Here is a 21,099-nt window from a genome sequence, read left to right as displayed (position 1 = left end):
AAGGCAGTCCCATTGCATGCTGGGTATTGTAGACTTACATTAAACTTTGCAGCTGGCAAATTGTTAAACAAAAACAACATTAACCAACATGGATTGGCAAGGCTCGGCACTTTAGGGTAGAGTCCTGCGCGGGTAGTGTCCATTTTTTGGGACCCGCTTGGGACCCGCAACCTGCAATCCGCAACCCGGACCTGCATTCAGCAAGATGTTCTTGAGGGTCTTTGGAGGTGATCTTTGGGTTGTCTATAACCAGTCTCACAATCCTGTGCATATGCCGCTCCTGTATTTCTTTTGGCCTGCCAGACCTGGGTTTTACAGCAACCGTGCCTGTGGCTTTCCATTTTCTGATTACATTCCTTACAGTTGAAACTGAGAGTTTAAAGCTTTTTGTAGTCTTCCCCTAAACCATGATACTGAATAGGGATGTAGCGAACTGTTCTGCTGCGAACTAGTTCGCGCGAACTTCGACCGTTCGCGTCCGCCGAATGTTCGCGAACGTTTGGGAACGTTCGCATTTTGAGTTCGCGTTCGAGTCGAATACAAGTCGTTCGACCATTCGACCATTCGAATTCCTTCGACCGCTAAAATCGAACGATTTCCATTCGTTCGAACGATTGTAAGCATTCGATCGAATGAAAAGCATTCGATCGAATGGCTTCGATCGTTCGATTCGAATGAAAATCCTTCGATCGAATGATTAAAATCCTTCGATCTTTCGAATCGAACGATTTTAGCGGGTGTTCAAAGTTCGCGAACTGTTCGCGAACATTCGCATTTTTTGCCGGTGTTCGCGAACGGCATTCGCGAACACCAAAACGGCAGTTCGCTACATCCCTAATACTGAACAATCTTTGTTTTCAGATCTTTTGAGAGTTGCTTTGAGGATCCCATGCTGTCATTCTTCAGAGGAGAGTCAAACAGAAGCACAACTTGCAATTGGCCACCTTAAATACCTTTTCTCATGATTGGACAAACCTGCCCAGCACCGGATATCTTTTCCGGCCGCCCCTAGGCCACGCGGTCCGACCAGGCGGCCGTGCGGTCCTAGCGCCCGCCTTCCCAGCGCGCCGTGTTAAAAAACGCCGGCGCAGCTGGTGTAGTTGAACGGGGACGCAAACGTCCCCATAATGCGGGCTGGGCGGGACGCCGCCCTTATTTTTTGCCGCCCTAGGCCCGGGCCTATGCGGCCTTGCCGCAAATCCGGGCCTGAACCTGCCTATGAAGTTTAAGGCTTAATGAGCTAATCCAACCAATTTGGTGTTGCCAGTAATCATTATTGAGCAGTTACATGCATTGAAAGAAGCAAAATGACAAGATTCTGGCAGATGCCAGGGTAGGATATGGGAGAAGGGGCTGGCAATAGAATGGGCACCTGCCAAAAGCCTAAGTATCCTCTATCAGACATGGAAGCATTACTCAAATCCTAAGAACAAATCAGTAAATGTTTCCCTGACCGTTACCCCACAATATGAACCCCCATGTATTTTAAAAGGGGAATGCACTTAGAAATTCATTACCCGTGTGTCACAAATCAGAAGGATTCCCCTATACCTCTGTATGGGGGTTCCCATGATGTGAATGCATTCTGTGCATTATGAAGATTTTCATTCATCCAGGTCATGGTATATCTAGTATAGGTTAATCTAAAACAACTGGATTTGCTGAGTAATCATTGAAGACGTTTCACTACAAAGATACACACAGCTACATGGAAATTAATTTATTATATAATAATTTATTTATTATTGATAATAATGAAAAAAAATGCTTTTTGATCCGAGGAAGGCAAAGCTAGAGGAAAAAAAAAACCCTCTGAATTCTGCTGTGTTCTCATACATGTTTCTGATATTCTGTACAGAAGTGGAATTACACCAAATTTCTAGTATATTTTGAAAGCTCTGTCCAGAAAAAAACATTATATTGTTTTCCTGGGTAAACTAAAACACCCTCCTCCCCAGGAAATGCCCTTAAGGTGAAAGAGTACAAATTGTCTAAAAACTGCTTGGCAGTAGATATTTGCATTTAGGACAAATCAGCTAGCAGGGAAAGGGTTAAAAACTACATGTGTGTTGGGATAGAAGCTGTGTTTAATGAATATAAACACTATAATAAATATTATAAAACAGCAATCCGGAAGGCAAAGAAAGGAAATGAAGAGTACATTATGGCTGAGGCTAAGACTAACCTCAAAAAGTTTTTTAAGTATATTAATAAGTAAGTAAAAAGATGCGGGTTATTTGAAGGTTTATAAAGGGATCATATTCAAAATGTTGTCCTAGTGAATGGCATTATGAGCAGCAATCAGCATGGCTTTATGAAGGAAAGGTCACGTCAGGCGAATTTGATTGCTTTTTTTACGATGAGGTAATTAAGATGCTGGACAGTGGGGGAGCAGAAGATGTAATCTATTTGGATTTTTGCCAAAGCTTTTGATACAGTGCCCCACAAATGACTGCTTTGTAAACCAAGGTCTGTTGGGCTTAAAGGATCAGTAACATGAATTTTCCTTCTTCCCCAGAGGAAAAGAAGGAGGTTTCCAGAGAAGCAATCCTCAGAGGGCAAGATGCCCTCTAGGGCTAGACAGGCTTCGGGGGAATCATATTCCTTTCGGAGTAAAGCTTCCTCAGGCCCAGCCCGTCATCCCTTCTGAAGGTGGTGGTCCCCAGGGTCTCCAGTTGGGGGGGAAGACTCTGTCACTTCTGGGACTCCTGGGATCGTACCCCAGACGATGCTTGGGTTCGCAGGGTAATCAAAGAAGGCTACAGTCTGGAATTTGTCAATGACCTTCCAAGTCCAGTATTTCTCCGTTCAGTGGTCTCGAGGAATCCAGAGAAAAGGAAGGCCCTTCTCCAGTGTATCGATACCTTGACCCAGCAGAAGGTCATAATTCCTTTCCCGAAGGAAGAAGAGAAGTCGGGGGTCTACTCAAATTTTCTTTCTGGTCAGGAAGACATCGGGGGCTTGTTGCCCAATTTTAGATTTGAAGTCTGTGAACAAGACAACAGTCTACATTCCATGCAGAGAGAACCAGAGGGCGGACTTTCTGAGCAGATATACCCTAGGATGGCACGAATGGGAACTTAATTTCCGAATTTTCAGGAAGATTGTCTGGGTTTTCATTTGGAGGGGTTGAAATTGATGGACTTTGTCTTTTTTCAACCTGATTTAACTATGTACAGTGAGGTTGTGGAATGCACTGCCGGGTGATGTTGTGATGGCTGATTCTGTTAATGCCTTTAAGAGTGGCTTGGATGATTTCTTGGATAGACATAATATCAAAGGCTATTGTGATACAAAATTCTATAGTTAGTATAGATATGGAGGGGTGTGTGTATGGATGCTTTCATTTGGAGGGGTTGAACTTGATGGACTTTGTCTTTTTTCAACCCCATTTAACTATGTAACTATATTGTCTAACGCTGGGGCAGTCCCACAATAGACTTGATGGCTACTTCACAGAACTCAAAGTGCAGGAGGTTCTGTTCCAGGGAACCAGACCACAGGACACTAGCAGTAGATGCCTTCTGCCAGAGGTGGGTCTATCCTTTGGCCACTATCTTTCCTCCTCTTCCTCTGTTCGGGAGTGATCCAGAAGATCAGGGAGGACAGAGCAGTAGTCATATGCATAGCCTTGGCGTGGCTGAGACGTCCCAGGTTTCCTCATTTACTACAAATGACATTGGATGCTCCATGGAAACTTCCATGCGTGGGACCTCTACTGGTCCAAGGAACATTCGTCCATCCAGATCCATTGGCCCTGACGGCTTGGCGACTGAGCGGCATAACCTAGAGGCTTATGGCCTGTTGCGAGAGGTTGTAAACACATTGTTGAAATCTAGGAAGGATTCTACCAATAGCAGATATAAACTGACTAGTTTCTATCCCTTTACTGGACCTATCAGGTATTTGCCTAATATAGATGGTCCCTGTACTGTTGGAGAAGGTCCTTAGATAGGATAGGAATTATCTTGTTCTTATATGAACTGACTAGTTGCTATCCCTTTACTAGACTTGTCAGGTATTTTCCTAATATAGATGGTCCCTGTACTGTTAGAGAAGGTCCTTAGATAGGATAGGAATTAGCTTATTATTATATGAACTGACTAGTTTCTATCCCTTTACTGGACCTGCCAGGTATTTGCCTAATACAGATGGTCCCTGTACTGTTAGAGAAGGTCCTTAGAAAGGATAGGAATTAGCTTGTTCATATACAGTATGAACTGTCAGGTATTTTCCCAATACAGATAGTCCCTCTCAGGGCCGCCATCTGGGGGACACAGGGGGGGACAGTTGTCCCAGGCCCCACAGGTATTTGTGTATAAGGGGGGCCAGCCATGATTCACGTACTTTATTAGCCAGGCCCTTCCTGCTGTCAGCGTGCTGAAATCTTCAGAAAAAAAGATTGATTTGTACCCTAACACTATGACACGTGATGCTTACGTAACCCTGAGGAAGTGCCGACTATACAGGCACTAAACACGTAGGTTTTTTCCATAGCTGCACACCCACTGTATAATGCTTTCACACTGTGTGATTCAATAAAGCCGACTTGATATTACCCAGCATCTTCCTTGTGGAACGGTCAGAAATACAACCTAGTAAGGACATGAGCCTGGCCAATTGAGTAGTTTTGAGTGGGGCTTGGATGTATGCTTGCATAGCCTATCAATAACCGGAGTATATACCTCAGTAAAGTAGCCAGCAACTACCATCATGGTATGGGGGTAATGTGTCAGTTGATCTGACAGGATTTGTAAAACTTTCTCCTAACATTGTTTGGGGGATGGGGGATAGAGAGGCCTGAAGAATGGGAGCGTGATAGGCCCAGCCAGCCCGTGGTCCCATAAGAGGCAGTATTTCTGAGCCAGTAAGGTGGGTTTCTAGGAGGAATGCTGTGGAGGTAGAGTGTTTTTAGGACCAGTTGATTGGGCAATTCCCCTCACAGTCCAACTCATCAGATGAATAGACATTTACAGTCGGGTTAATGGCTTTACTGTAGATTCACACATACAGAACCATTGTATAGAACATTCCACATCATTGAGCTTGCTGCGTGAACAAGATCTGAAACCTGTGCTCAAACTTAACAACATCAGCATAACCAAAGCCTTATGGTACTCCCCTTTTCCCTTACTTTGGATAGAACTTGATTCATAAGAAAAACATCATTGGGAGAGGGTCACACCACTCTGCAGAGCTCATATAGTTATTTAGTAACTGAGTAATAGTGCCAACCAGTTAATTTAGGCGAGTAGAGCAGTTCCGCCGTAGACTACCTTGAGTTTTCCAGGTGTCCCGCCAGATGGGTATTTTTACAGGGTCGGCCAGAGTGTGGGTGTTGCACAGCCAGCCCCCTGTGTACGCTGGAACATAAGTGGTGAAGTTATTTAAAGTCCCACTGCACTACCTTTACTCTAATATTAGTATATTCAGTACCTGCTAAATGACAGGCAGTGATATTGGGCACTCACAATTATTTGGATTGAACACTGGCCATCACACACTGACTCTGTGGTTTGAGTCTTTACTCAGTTACCATATCGGGCCTTATTATACCACCATTACCGACATCTTCTGGGTCCCATAGGATTTGCTGGGCCTATTCAGCCTCATTTATTCAACATCCTTTGATGCGACACACGACACCAGTTCTTAAACATCGCACGATTCCTGTGCTCTTTTAGGCAGAGATTCCTCTAGCATCCAGCCACGCATTAAGCTCTTGGGGTGAAGTGAAAAAGATTTTCTGTCGGATTTGTCCCGAAATCGAACTGGATGTAACATAGCATATTTTTGCCCCACCAAGAGAAGATGGTTTTGCCCCTTTGGAATCCAGCTCTCTACCATTGTACTTCCATTGAATAGTCTGCAATGATGGATATGTTGGCAGCTTGGTAGTGAAGTGGTCCTTGCGATATGATATGTGTTAAACGGGTGATTCACTTTTGTTGGTCTTCTTTATAATTTTTGTATTATTTGACTAATTTTAGCTTTCAAATGGGGATCACTGACCCCTTATAAAACAAATGCTCTGTAAGGCTACAAATGTATTGTTATTGCTACTTTTTATTACTCATCATTCTAATCAGGCCTCTCCTATTCATATTCCAGGTTCTTATTCAAATCACTGCATGGTTGCTAATGCAGTAATTGGACCCTATCAATCAGACTGCTGAAGTTACAAACTGGCGAAAAAGCTATATAACTTAAAAAACACAAATGATTAAAAACAATGCAAATTGTCTCAGAATATCACTGAATAGCACTGTGTCACTGTATGTAGTACATATAAGAATGATAGCTTTCCCTGTCTCCTGCTCTGCCTTCCCTCTCTGTGTCTGCCATTCTCTGCTTACCCAATGCTGCCTGTGTGTGCCATTCTCTGCTTGCTACCTGTGGAATGTAAGCCTGTTAAGGGTTTGTTCTTGGGGTTTGTTTGTTCATTTGGAAATTGTTGTTAAGGGCCCTAAGGTGTTTAATCATGTGTTGGGGGGTTGTTGTATTATCCACAGGGGAGGATGAGGCATATGGATTTAAGGGTATGTTTTTAACATGACTTAAATGTTTCACATATGAGTGATGAGGGATTTCCCTGCAGTGAGCACCAACCATTTGGTTTTTGGTGTGCTACCACCGTTATCGTGGATATGATCTTAAAAGTTCTTGTGGTAACATGGGTGTGGTTTACAGTGGGTGTGGTTAAAAAGGAGGCGTCGCCAACTCTGACTTCCATTATCGGCCCTCCACCACATAGAGCCAGTAACATTTTGGCCCTCGGTACCACAGAAGTTGGACAGCACTGTAATTAAGTATGTGATTATAGTTTATTTGTACTGTATTTTCAGCATCAAGGGCCTGTAATTCTGCACAAGGTGGGAGCTCAGGAGGGAAATAGAAAGCCTCCTTAGTAGAGGATGGGGCATTGACTGCTGGGCTGTTTTATGTTTGGAATAATTAGAATGGCTACAGCTGTTATTTAGAGACTAAGAGTAGAACTCCACGGGTGATTTTAAGTGCGATAGTTTCCGTTCTGATGCGCTGAGATGAATCTCGGATGTCACGTCGGATGTGCTGAATCTAAGGTAATAGGAATGTCAGAAGTTGTCGATGCGTGCATCAGACATGACTGCCAGGGGCGGAACTACCGGGGGAGCAGGGGGTGCGAGCGGGCCAGGGGGACAGGGCCCGGCTGCGCGTCCCCCTCTAGTTCAGTTTTTGATGACTGCAGGATGCGAATGCTGCATCTTCATCAAACACAATAGGACAAGACTTTGTAGGATGCTACAAAATCTGATCCCCACAGCTGTGATGTAATTCGAAGTCAGATGGTGCATTTTGCTTATGCATTTACATCTGACATTCAATTCATTTCAATGAAGAAAAAAGTCTTTCAGACACCATTAGATTTTATCTTGTCAAATGCAGACGCAGCATTTGTATCGGATGGCAAATCTTGTATGTAGTTTACACATCAGATTTTTCTGTCAATCCCACTATTTTTTAACCAATGCAACTACATCCGACTTGTAGCATGTGTTCTGTCGATCTGAAACAATCCTAAAAAAAAATCTTTAGCTCTTACTTCAGAAACACTATGGGGATATTTACTATAATTAGTGGAAAAAACCTTTAACAACCAATCAATTGGTTTAGATTCAGATTGGTTGGAATAATGAAAGCTAATATTTGATTGGGTCCAAAACGATTTGGTACAAAACCTCGATGTAACAAGCATTAGTGTAGAACTCCACACTCCACTCTTGACGCCTGTATCTCCTTCTGACTTGTCGCGTGCGTTTTGACAGCAGAAGTCGATCCGATGAAAAACACTTGTGGAGTTCTACCCTAAAGGGTTCTTGCAGAATTCTTGCTTTTTCTTTCATTTAAGGTTTTTCTTTTCAAGAGACTGGAGTAATTTTACTCCAGAGCAGTAACCATCAGCAATTAGCGCTTTTGGTTTGGAAGGAAAAACTCTACTACTCCTCCTCCTCCAGAATGTATTAAACACCAAGTCACAGTTATGTCATCAATAGGTCACGTTCCATCCTACTTAAAGAGACAGTAACATCAAAAAATTTAAGTGTTTTTTATAAATAAAAATATAATGCAGTGTTGCCCTGCACTGGTGCAATTGCTGTGTTTGCTTCAGAACCGAGCTGCTGTGTAGCAGCCATTTAAAGGAGAAAAGGTTCAGGTTACACAGCAGATAAACTCTGTAGAACATAATGGTGTTATCTCAAACAAAAATATAGTTCACTTGTAATTAATGTTCACTCACTTGTATTACCCAATTTCAGGCTGTGTAGAGGTATATAAACCAGAGTAGGGATACTAAAAACAAGAAAAAGCAGTAAAACCCCACACTACCTTACTCAAATTAATCGAGATCTAATTATATAAGTGCTTAGTGCTATTATAATCATATGCTTAGTTCTCAATCAATTTAGCACCAACATACAATTAATGGTATTTCAATCGATTGTGTTATATACAATTAATTAAAATGATTAAAGTGCCAAATATTAGGTGCTGTAGATAAAATTTATCTACACACAATTGATGAATAATCTAAAAGTTCATGGTTTTTATATGAATTAAATAAGGTGCTAGTGCTGTAGTTATAATTTTAAAGTGAGTTCATGGTATCAAACAATTAAAAATAAAGCGTCAGCAATTCATGAATAAAAGTTAGAAAATAGTATAGAGGTGGAGTTGTCCCGAAGAAACTGGCTGCGTTGTACTAAGCCCTGGGACACCACACGTGGGAGAAATGCAGAACACTGAGGACTGTGGTCTCGTTACTACGTTTAACTGTCTTGTAAGGAGAGCTAACTTTGCTATAAAACCAACAAATCCTCAGTGCCTTAGAGATAAGAGAATAAAAGGAATGAACGCTGCGATAGTAGCGCTACAATTCCATTAAATTTCTATGGATCCTAGATTCAATTAAAGTTTAAAAAAGGTAAGCTATCAATAATAAGCTCGCCTACGCACTTTTCGCATATGCTTTATCAAGGCCTTGATAAAGCGAATGCGAAACGTGCGTCGGCGAGCCTTTAAACCTTTCTTTCCAAGATTCAATTAAAGTTTAAAAAAGGTAAGATATCAATAAGCTTTTTTTTTTTTATAAAAAAAAAAAAAAAAGGTTTGAAACACTATAATTAGATCTCAATTAATTTTAGTAAGGTAGTGTGGGGTTTTACTGCTTTTTCTTGTTTTTAGTATAGTGGTGTATATCTCGCGTATAAGCCGAGATTTTCAGCACCCAAAATGTGCTTGAAAATCCTACCTCGGCTTATACGCGGGTCTATCAGAGACTATGTTGGAGCTGATTGTACCAATGCTGGGGGAGTGATGGATTGTACCATTATCCTGTATGCTGGAGTAGCAGGCCCTCCAACTGTTCTGTTCTGACAGGTACCACACACTGTTCTTCCCTAGAGTGCCTCAGTTCCTGGGACCTGTACTATAGAAGGCGCCGCAGTCGTCAAGGAAGTTAAAATTACGAACAATGTTTCTCCCCCCCCCTCCCAGGAGTAAAAGAAACTTGTGTCACCGTGTGGGGTCTGGCCAGTACAGCAGTAGAAGGAGGTCAGCAATGCTACTCAGTGCCCGCAGGTCACCAACCTGTAGCTTCCTTGTAGGTCATACGTCCTTTTTCAACTTACGTATTCCTGCCCCCACTTGGTGCACTACAACTCCCGACAAGCCTTGCGAGCTCTATTGATACTTTCCGACGTGGAAATGACGCGCGCTGCTGCTGGGAGATGTACCGTAGTTTTTATTGCGACCCAAACACTGCTTTTATTGGAGGCAGCAGTGACCGCAGAGCAGTCGTGCCATGGTGTTAACGGGCAGTGTGGACGTGCCAGAGCAGGACCATCAGCGGTAATTATTTTCCCAGGTAGGGGGGTCAGCTTCAGCCCATATACCTGTTGGGGTCTGGGGGCCGTAATGGGACTGCTCATCTATTTGCTGTGATGCCACTTTGTACAATTTCTACTCTGTTGGGCTCTGGGTTGCCTCTATGTGTCATGGCTGCATTCATTGCTTTGATAAGGGTTTCTGGCGCAGCTCTAATGGCCCCTGGTGCTTCTGGGTATCTGTGGGTATCACTGATGGGCACTGGTCCAGTTTGGAGTTGTAGTTGGGCACAATAGGAAGTCACTGTGCCACACTGGCTTCTTTGCTGTGCCTGCCACTTTTTATGTAGAGGGACATAAACTTTTGGCTGTGGAGCAAGTGTCCTGCCTTTCATGTTATAGCAGCCACGTTAGATGCAAAGTAATAGCTTTCTGCTCTTCTGTCTGTCAGAACAGCTACAGGGGACCATGTCAGAACAGATGTGTACCACCCTCTGCCCTCCCTTCCATTCTGGCTGCAGAAACAACTGCTAGACAATGCAGTTTGGCCCTTGCTCTGCTTGCTGGAGCAGGTGGCCTCTGTCCAAAACCCACCAAACCTGGTATTCCTCCCTATTAAATGGGTTGTTTACCTTTAAGCTAGGCTTATACGCGAGTCAATAAGTTTTTCTGGTTTTCATAGGTAAAATTAGGTACCTCGGCTTATACGCGGGTCGGCTTATATACGGTACTTTGAAACACTTTCATTTTTTGGTGATACAATTCCATTAAGATCTGTCTGAAATCACACCGATTTGGCAGACCAAGGCACTCAGCACAGAACAAGTTTCCTATTATTCTTCTTTTATTGGTGGTACAGGATATCAGATCCTACAGCTTCAGACAAAAACCGTGTTTTCGGCCATTCATTATGGGCAATCTGCACATTTCTTGCTTGCTTGCTTACTCAATACACTGCTGTGCTGAATTACAAACTGCAGCCACCCAAAGTAATGCAATGGGACATAATGAGTGATTATATCCAGTGACACAGGATATAGATGAAATAATTCCGTTTTAATGATGTAAGAAAATCGAGTTACACTTCATGGAAATAAAAAAAAAAGACAAAATAAAAACACTAACACCTTGCTGCTGTGGTCCACTGCAGAGTCTTGTTATTCTGACAGCAATAAGTGAACTTTAAAGAAAAAAAAAACCTTCAAACGTTTCATTTTACACATTATAAAGCTGTGCTCACAGAGACCGCTTCATCTGCAAATTTCTTGGACGACCTTTAGATACTGCTCAGTTGTAAATAAAATTAAACCTAGAGAGAGAATAACATACGTTATAGCATTAAAAATATTTAGTTTATATCTAGAATTCTGCAGCAGTTTAACACAGGATCTCTATATATATGATGGTGAATGCATGGTCTGATGGTGAATCTTAAGCTTTGTACATCATCTGCCTAAATAAAGTCTGCAGTTCCTGTACATTTTAAGGATCTGTAAGTGCCTGCTGTTTCTTTCCTTGGTCTGATACCTCTATCTTGAGCATGTGCACAGATAACCCCACATATAAATGGTGGGATTTCCTACGGCTATGCACCAAAAAAATTTCTATTGTATTTGAATTTATGGTTTGGCATAGGGCAAAATGAGGAAACCAAATTTATGGCTATGCACCAAAAAAATTGTCTATTGTATTTGAATTTATGGTTTGGCAAAATGAGGAAACCAAATTTATAACTAACCCAGTTATCCCTACACATGCAATGGTAACTTTGTGGTCATTATTACAGGTTATAGGCACTTAGCTTCTTTTATGTGCACATTTTTACATACCCCAATTGGATTGGATGAATTTTAAAAAAACGGTAACAAAAAAAAGTGTTTTGTACACATTTAAATATAATACCCCATATGTAATAAAAGGCACTAAGTTTGCCCAGGAGCACTAACCCATAGCAACCAATAAGAGGTTTGCTTTTAAACAGGTGACCAGTAAATGCTACCAGCTGATTGGTTGCTATGGGTTACTACTCCTGGGCAAACTTAGTGCCTTTTGTTACATAACTCCCAATGTGCTCTTTCCCTGCATTAGTAAACAATATTATACACACACACATATACATATATATACACATATATATACACACACATATATATATATATATATATATATATATATATATAAAACAATGTCTTAGGACAGCACCTCATGCCATAAATCTACCTCGTAGAAATGTGTTAGATATCAATGTATCAATGAAAAATAAGCCAGCACCATATATCTATCTATCTATATATATATCTATATATATATCTATATATATATCTATATATATATATCTATATATATATCTATATATCTATATATATATATATATATCTATATATATATATATCTATATATATATCTATATATTATATATATATATATATATATATATCTATATCTATATCTATATATATACATACATATATACATACATACATACCATGATGAAGAGGTAAAAAAAACTTTCAAAACGAGAAAAAAAAATACCTAAGTGCTGAGTTGTAGATTAATAACAACCATAGGAAGAAATCAACATTCTGAAAGCCCCCATGTAATACATTTTTATTATTTGTCATAGTATTTATTCACAATGTAACCTACCTGCTAAGAAGCTGTGGGAGACTTGAAATGATGGGGCCATATCCAGGAGCATTGTCGTACAATTCAAACAAAGGGGCCGCAACAAGTTTGTAATTTTTTGGGACAGCAAACAGCGCTAAAGGATCAATGAAACCAGAACAATCATGTCAAATGCTTGAATATAATCATTTCGTAATGTAATAAAAATTAGTCAGTCTGGTAAAATAAAGCAACCAGCTATTTGCTTTCAAGCAGATGACCTGTGGGTGCCTACATGTTAAATATACTGTAGGTTAGACCTAGTTCAAAGTTAGAGAATTGTATTAAGTAAGCACCAAATGTCCGTTCTATTAAATTTACAAATTAGCAAAGGAGACCTTAGAGCAGACAGAATTCAACAATGATAGTGTTTCAAAATAGATGTACAAAAATACCTTCTCATTAAATACGGAGTTAAAGATATAGTTGGCGCCCTAAGGGTGGCGGCACACAGGGAGATTTAGTCACCTGTGATAAATCTTTCGCTACTGCAGGCGTCTAATCTCCCAGAAATGCCTTCCCACTGGCAAGAATGTGAATCACCAGTGAGATGGCATACTTCGCTTTGTGAGGCAACTTTGGAAAACCGAAGCAACGCTTATGCCATCCTGATGGCGATTCACATTCTTGCTGGTGGAAAGGCAATTCGGAGGAAATTAGTCGGCACAGTACCGAAGATTTATCGCAGGCAACTAAATCTCCCCATGTGCCCAAAATAAACACAAGGCAAATCTGTAACTGGGAAGTAACTCAAACAATTTAAGGCCGATAAAAGATGCAGACAGCCTGTGTGTGGGGCCCTTATAGATATCTGGCAGAGAGTCACCCTACGGCCCACAAACGGATCAGCCTATCACCCACCTTGAAGTTGTGCATATCGGTGAGAGATCCGCTTGTTTGGCGAAATTGCCAAACAAGCAGATCTCTGTGTATGGCCAGCTTTAGCACAGTATCCAAATGATTAGCCCACAGGGAGGGAGGGAGAGAGGGGTAGCCCTAACAATTGAACAGCAGGTAGTGAAGATAAGCTGTGGCTCCTCTTTAGGCTAAGGGCAGATGGACAGATTTCGTTGCCTGCGAACTAAACGTCTCTTCTGAGGGGCAACAATCTCCACGAGGCAACTTCTGGCGATTTAGGAAATCGAAATGCTGCGAGTGCTTTGCGCTGGCGTTTTTCTCATTCAAGCAGGCGGAAGGCAGGAAGAAGGCAGTTTGGGGAGATTGACGCCTCGCAGAAGAGGAGATTATTCGACAGGCGACTAAATCTCCCTGATTCTGCCCCTACCCTTACAGCCTAATCTTCCGATGCACCAAACAGTACAATACATGCTTTCAAAGAGGGCGGCTCCATAAACAGACCAATATCCATAGTAAATGGGTTTGGCCTGGATCATCAGCCTGCTAAACATGTGTTGAAGATCATATGATCTATATATTATTTGTACTTGTATCTCTGCCACTGAATAAAAACACATTTACAGTATATGAAGCACCAAAAAATTAGTCATGGGAAACAGAGGAGAATTTTAGTTTTTGTGTATTATTATGTATTATTATTAATTTGTTTTTGTGTATTAGTTTTTGCATAAAGGAGCATCTTACCTTTCTCTTGCAACTGAACTAGGAACAATTTCTTGTGTTCTTTAGGTTTTGTAATATGAGCAGGAATGTATGGATACTGTGGAGACAAATGGGTATTAATCAACACAGAGCCTTTTCAGATTCACTTTACTGTGCCAATGTCCAAGATTGTAGTATGTCATTTACATAATTAGATTAATTAATAAAGATGCTACATTTTTTCCAATTTACCAATGCAAGTAGAACATGTTAATACCAGGAAAAAAATTATACATTTGAGTTGGCAAATATCATTTGGGGAACCAATAACAAATTTATTACAGAGAAGCCTAAAAAGAAGCCCAATATTTTTTTTACAAAAAAAAAAAAAAAAAAGTCTGGAATATTTATAAAACGGGCTAATATATTTAACATGAAGAACAGATTCTCAACTGGACAATACAACAATGTAAATATAATATAATATGCATAAGCCCCTTTTAACAAAATATATATACCAATGCTTGAAGGGGAATGCCACAAAAACAGAAATATGCAGACTTTTCATGATTTGTAATGGTTTGGAACAGTTTCCTAAGCCTAGCCCCCTGCTCTCCTTCTGATCGCTCAGACGACTTTGCTGAGCTGGCCGACTACTATTACTTTGATTGAACAGCATCTGTCCTCAGCTTGCATCCTCCAAACCCCACAATTCCCTGCACACGTGATTTCAATAAGGAACAGAACATCACAGTGCAATGCATTATGGGTTATGTAGTTCCTGCATGCTGTCTGTAAGCTGTGGAGCATCAGTATTTTAGTCCCTCCTTCCCTGCCAGGATTTCAAATAATGCAGAAAGAGAAGAACTGTTAAACAGCTGAGTTTCAGCATAGAAAATGGAATTTAATCGTACTTTTTGAAGAATCCAATAACGGTTATGGGTATATTAGGGGATTCTGTGTTATATGGGCCTCTTTATCAAATTTTGGATTGGAAGCTGGAGTTCCCCTTCAATTACTTATTTGATGAAACTGCTGCAAGAACAGCAGTAAAAATGGTTAAAAGTTGACATAAAAATGCTGTAATAGTATTTTATAGTAGAGCTGCAGGCCCAAATTTGCAAAGCAAATTAACTATACATATATACAATGGTCTTAGTATCTAACACATACGAATGCTTTCATAATTAAATTGTTGCTGCCCATTTTGCGAATATGTGCTAAATCGATTATTTGTGCATATTTATGCTGGCCCACTTTCCTGTATACATTCATTCCTTCCCTAAGGATTTGCATAAATATATTATAATCTCACTAGGTGTTTTCTACAAAGATATAAGCCATAAACTTCTAGCAGCACAGGTCTGCTCCACTGTCCAAAGCACAACTTCCACTTGAAACAGTTCAAGCTCAAGCAGCCCTCAGTTTATTTCTTTGGAACAACAGAATATCAGTACAGGTATGGGACCTGTTATCCAGAATCCTCAGGACCTGGGGTTTTCTGGATAAGGGATCTCTGAATCTTAAGTCTACCAGAACATCATGTAAACATTAAATAAAACGAATAGGCTGGTTCTACTTCCAATAAGGATTAATTACATCTTAGCTGGGAGAGAGAAGAAGGTACTGTTTTATTATTACAGAAAATCATTTTGAAAAATTTGGATTATGAGATTATAATGAAGTCTATGGGTGACAGCCTTTCCGTAATTCGAAACATTCTGGATAACGGGTTTCAAGATAAGGGATCCAATACCTGTATATGCAAAGGAAAAACAGCACTGGAGAGAGTGGGCTAAATAAAAACAAAAGAATGCTAAAATATAGCAAACCGTTTGTCACACAAAAGACACTTAATGGCATGGTGGTGAAAAATATGGATAACACCAACACAGTGTAAAAATAGAAACCTGAATAATGCTAATAAAATGGAGTTTGACACTATCCTCCAGCAGTGTTCTCTTGCATAAATACATACAATTATGCTAAAGTGATTATTGTGTGTGCAGTAAAACTATATCCTCAACTATTACTGTTCACGGAGGTAAAAAAAGATACCGCACATTTAGAAGCACGGCTGACATTTGCTTTAACATTGTGTATCAACTATATACCTGAGGAGGTTCAAAGTTAGGCCTCCACCAATTTCCAATACAGTCATCAATAACCCAGTCCTGCTGAACTCCATCTTGACGGCCAAGGATCTAGAAAACAGAAAAAAATATATTATTTACACAAAACATATATAAAAAGTGACAGCATACATCGAACATACAGTTTACATACAAACACACAACCAATACAAGAGGTAAATGAGCCCGGCTCAATAGAGCTTACAATTTAAAAAGGAGAAAGGTTTATGAGACACAAGCAAGGTTACAAAATTAACACATTTGTCTTATTTATCTACTTGTGTGGTAAACCAACTTGAGTGGATCTAAAATGTTGGGCCTGCAAACAAATCATGCAGAGAGCCCAAGAAGTAGGGATCGGGTATTCAGCCAGGATTTTTCTGCCTTTTTCAGCAGGATTCGGGTGTGGCCGAATCTTTCTGCCTGGCCGAACTGAATCCTTAAAATTATGTGACTTTAGGTCACAAAACAAGAAAATAAAAAAATGTTTAGCCGCGCACTGCACGCCTGGCTCTTTTTTTCCCTCCCTACCCTCATTTGCATATGCAAAATAGAGTTTGGATTCGGTTCGGGATTAGGTTTTATCCTTCCTGAAGGATTAGGGGGGTTCAACCGAATCCAAAATAGGTGCATCGCTACCAAGAAGCGATCCAGAAATAGTTTTTTGCTTGTGCCTAACTGATAAATGAACAGGCCCATGTCAGATGGCAAATATTTTGAACTCACATACAAAACAAAAATCTGGGCAAAAGGGGCTGAATCAGCAGCTAATGTCTACCTAACTCATTTGTTAAAGGGTAAATAACAGCAGAAATGCTTATGCAGTGCAGAGCGGCAGCTGCCATATTTGCCACACAATATTCGCATTTGGCCAGCTTGTCCAGGAAATGGGAGCAGATGCTGAAAGTCCTGTTAATGTGGCTAGAGGTGGGGCAATTGTTCACAAAGTTTAGTACATAAGATCCAAGATCAAATAGACACTTACTTCTGTCATTAAACGTTTCAAACCTTCAACCTCATCCTCTCCTGGATTGAGTTCTCCTCCAGGCCTTTATGGAAAAAAATGTAAACACAGTTCAGAACAGTGACCACAGCAGCAATCTTACTCATCAACTGCTTAAAGGAGAAGGAAAGTTTGCCACTTGTTAATTTGGATATCCCTACTTTAAGTCTAATAAGAACTAATTTAAACATTAAATAAACTCAATGGGATTGTTCTGCCTCCAACAAAGATTAATTATATCTTAGTTAGGAACAAGTACAAGGTACAGGTATGAGACCTGTTATCAATAATGCTCGCGACCTGGGGTTTTCCGGATAATGGATCTTTCCATAATTTGGATTTTCGTACCTTAAGTCTACTAGAAAATCATGTAAAGATTAAATAAAATCAACAGGCTGGTTTTGCCTCCAATAAGGATTCATTATATCTTAGTTTGGATCAAGTACAAGGTATTGTTTTATTTTTACAGTGAAAAAGGAAATCATTTTTAAAAATGTGGATTATTTGGATAAAATGGAGTCTATGGGAGATGGCCATTCCGTAATTCGAAGCAATCTGGATAATGGGTTTCCGGGATAATAGATCCCATACCTTTACTGCTTTTATTATTACAGAGAAAAGGGAAATAATTTTACATTTTCAATTATCTGATTAAAACAGCGCCTATGGGAGATTGCCTTCCCCTAATTTGGAGCTTTCTGGATAACAGGCTTCTGGATCACATACCTGTACAACTAATTAAGCCAAGAACCTTGGCAAACATTGTTTGTCATTACATATTAGCAAATATCAGCTGGGAAAAGGCCTGCTTATTTAGAGGCAGACTTTGTAGCAGGAGAGGCTTTGTTTTTGTGTGCTTGTGAACATGTAAATAAAAAGATAAGCACTTTTAGAGATTGTCATTATTGGTATCATCTGTTGATATTTATAAATTCAAATACAAAAATGAGATCTATTACATGAAAACCTAATATCCAAAAAGCTTCAATTTACTGGAAAGCTATCTCCCATAGAATCCATTTTAAGCAAATATAGAGAAAAATTAAAACAGCATCAACTACTTAATGGTAACTAAGCTGTATGAATCGATATTGGTGGCACAACAATCATATTGGGTCAATTTAATGGTAAAATATTTTTTTAAGCAGAGGAATAGCAATCACAATTACAGAAACATCCTTTATCTAGCAAACCTGAGGTCCCAAGCATTACAGACAAAAGAAATTTACTGACACACAACATGTGGGTGCATAATAAAATATACACACAGAGGAAAGGGAAAAAGTAAAAGGCTGCTTCTTTTCCAAACACAAGCAAACGAAAAAAAAGTTGCCCAAATGGCTTGACAAGTATGCAAGAAAAAGTTAGTAACCCCAAACTATCTGAATAATCGGTTTAAATCTAAATTCTCAAACTACCACTATAGTCCTGTGCAGACTGTGAAAAGTGCTATGTGCTGATTAGTAGCTCCTACTAGTTCATTAATCATATGTAATCAATTGATTCAATTAATAAATTAAATTAGTTCCAATATAAAGTGCCAGTGCTTCTAAAATGAATAAATAACAATTGCTATGTATTATAAATCCATTTAAAAAGTATCACTTAAACAGTTAAATCAATTAAAGTGCTAGTGCATGTTCAATCATTTCCATTAATGAATTCATTTTTTTAAATAATTATGGTGCGGAAATTAAATTGGGTAATTAATTCTAAAAACCGCAATTAATACTCAAGAACATATAGACAAGGTCACCAGCAATTCATGAAAAACAGAGTAGAGGTGGAGTTGTCCCAAAAACTGCTAATAGGATTTTTTCTAGGCCCTGGGACACCACACGGGGAGAAAGGTAGGATGCGGAGGACTGCGGTCTCGATATTAAACTATTCTGTGAAGAAGCTGTCTAAAAAAAAAGTACCTTAGATAAAAACTAGATATAAGAATGAAGTGCTGTTATTTTAAAAGAAAAGACCAATGCGTCATCCACTAAGGGAGATATAAATGCTGAGGATTAAAAAGTATTCTATAATCAATTAGAGACGAGAGTATGCCGACGCACGTTTCGCGTTTGGTTTTTCAAGGCAAGAATCCATGCATGGCTTTATGAGGTGTGCAGTCACACTTTCTCAACTACTACAGGTCTACTAAGAAAAAAATAAAAAGATAGTGGTAAATTCATAAACTCACAGTTTGAAGAAGGTAGTGCCCAGTTGAAGTAAAAGGACGTGAGGCAATCTGTGTTCATGTACAATAAGAACCCCTTCTACAGTGCGTCGCATTCCGATCTTATCAAACTCCTCACGCATGCGCTGGAACCTTGCAGCCACTGAACTGTCCTTTTCATACAAAGGCTCTTTGGTACCAAAAGTGTAATTTGTAAGGGGATACCTACCGGGAAAAGAAAACATTTCATTTTTAGTTAAAAAATTATTTATATGCTCCATAAATAACTTTATGCTTTAACTTTGCTCTGCTGCAACCAATTCTGGATATTCTAAACTGGGCAAGGGAAATGGGTCTGTATTTCATAGTATGAGTGACACATGACTGGGGGCAGCTGGGAAACTGACAATATGTCTAGCCCCATGTCAGATTTAAAAATTGAATATAAAAAAAAAACTGTTTGCTCTTTTGAAAAATGGAATTCAGTGCAGAATTCTGCTGGAGCAGCACTATTAACGATTAGCGTTTTGAAAAAAAACTTGCCTTTTATAGTTTTTCAATTTTATAAACCTCCTTTTCCAACCCCCTCTTGCCCGTGATTCCTACTGCAGGCATAAGCACTCCCCACCTCCCTCTTGGCTGCTGCTGTCACAGGTACATATTTGGGGGCAAAATGATGGATTGTTGGTTCCTGCTGGCACAAGTACATGCAATATTGTGGATTTTTTGGCTGCTGCTGGCACAGGTACAGATTGGGGCAATATGAGGGATTGGGTGCTGCTGGCTCAGGTACATGGTGCAATATGATGGATTTTTGGCTCTTGCTGGCACAGGTAGAAATTAGAGGCAATATTATGGATTTTTTTTACTGCCACTTGCATAGGTACAGATTTGGGATAACAATATGATGGATGTTTTGGTTTATGCACAGGTACAGATTGGTGGCAATCTGAGGGATTGACTGCCATTGGCACAGATACAGATTGGGGTCTTGGAGGCAATCTGAGGGATTGCACAGGTCCAAATGGGGGCAATATGATAGGTGCTGGCACAGGTACATGGGGCAACTTGATGGCTGCTGGCATAGGGGGCAATATAAATGGTAAGGTGGAAACTGGTAATGCAGGACCGGGTGGGGGGATGGAACTGATTGAAGCCCTTGCCTAGGGTGCCAAAATGCCTTGCCTCGGCCCTAATGACAGTTACATAGATGGCAGCCTTATGACACAAATTAGCGCCTCGGAATGATTTATATGTGACTCCATAGCTAACATGGGCAGCTGCTGCCCCACTGACTGACACAGGGCTGTTAGAGCAGGAGAGGCGCAGGCTGGAGCCCATTCATGCCTAAGGCTGGAGCCAGTTCGATACTCTATCCCCCAATAACCACGGCTGCACTCACAGGTTGATGGTTCTCTCCAGGGTCAGAGGCTTGGTTTGTTGGAGGTACTTGTTCCCGAATTGATTAACCCCACGGGGCCATCCGGTCTGGGAACGATTTGGAGGCAACACGGACATCCTGGAAGTAGAGGGGAGAGAAGGACTCACTCGCTGCTTCTCCCAGGACACTAACCCTTGTTCAATCCCACGTTACCACGCTCCAGTAACCAGCCTATAGGCTACAGAAACAGACAATGGCTGCGCGGAAACGTAAAAATGTCACTTCCGGGCACGGATAAGATTATGGCGGCAGAGGTCAACACCCCGGAAGTA

General features: G+C 40.4%; 1 protein-coding gene across 1 annotated transcript; it reads right to left on the bottom strand.

Moving 5' to 3' along the window:
• Nucleotides 1–10,900: 10,900 nt before the first annotated feature.
• Nucleotides 10,901–21,029, bottom strand: nudt21.L (nudix hydrolase 21 L homeolog). Its single transcript, NM_001092932.1, is given in 7 exon segments — nt 10,901–11,172; nt 12,510–12,624; nt 14,130–14,205; nt 16,202–16,291; nt 17,205–17,268; nt 19,411–19,611; nt 20,789–21,029. Coding segments are annotated over 7 exon segments (684 nt in total). The 5' UTR covers nt 20,905–21,029; the 3' UTR covers nt 10,901–11,150.
• Between the last annotated feature and the right edge of the window lie 70 nt (nt 21,030–21,099).

Source organism: Xenopus laevis, chromosome 4L, assembly GCF_017654675.1.
Source record: "Xenopus laevis strain J_2021 chromosome 4L, Xenopus_laevis_v10.1, whole genome shotgun sequence".
Taxonomy (NCBI): domain Eukaryota; kingdom Metazoa; phylum Chordata; class Amphibia; order Anura; family Pipidae; genus Xenopus; species Xenopus laevis.
The sequence above is the reverse complement of the archived record's forward strand: the minus strand, read 5'-3'. Positions and strand labels throughout refer to the sequence as shown.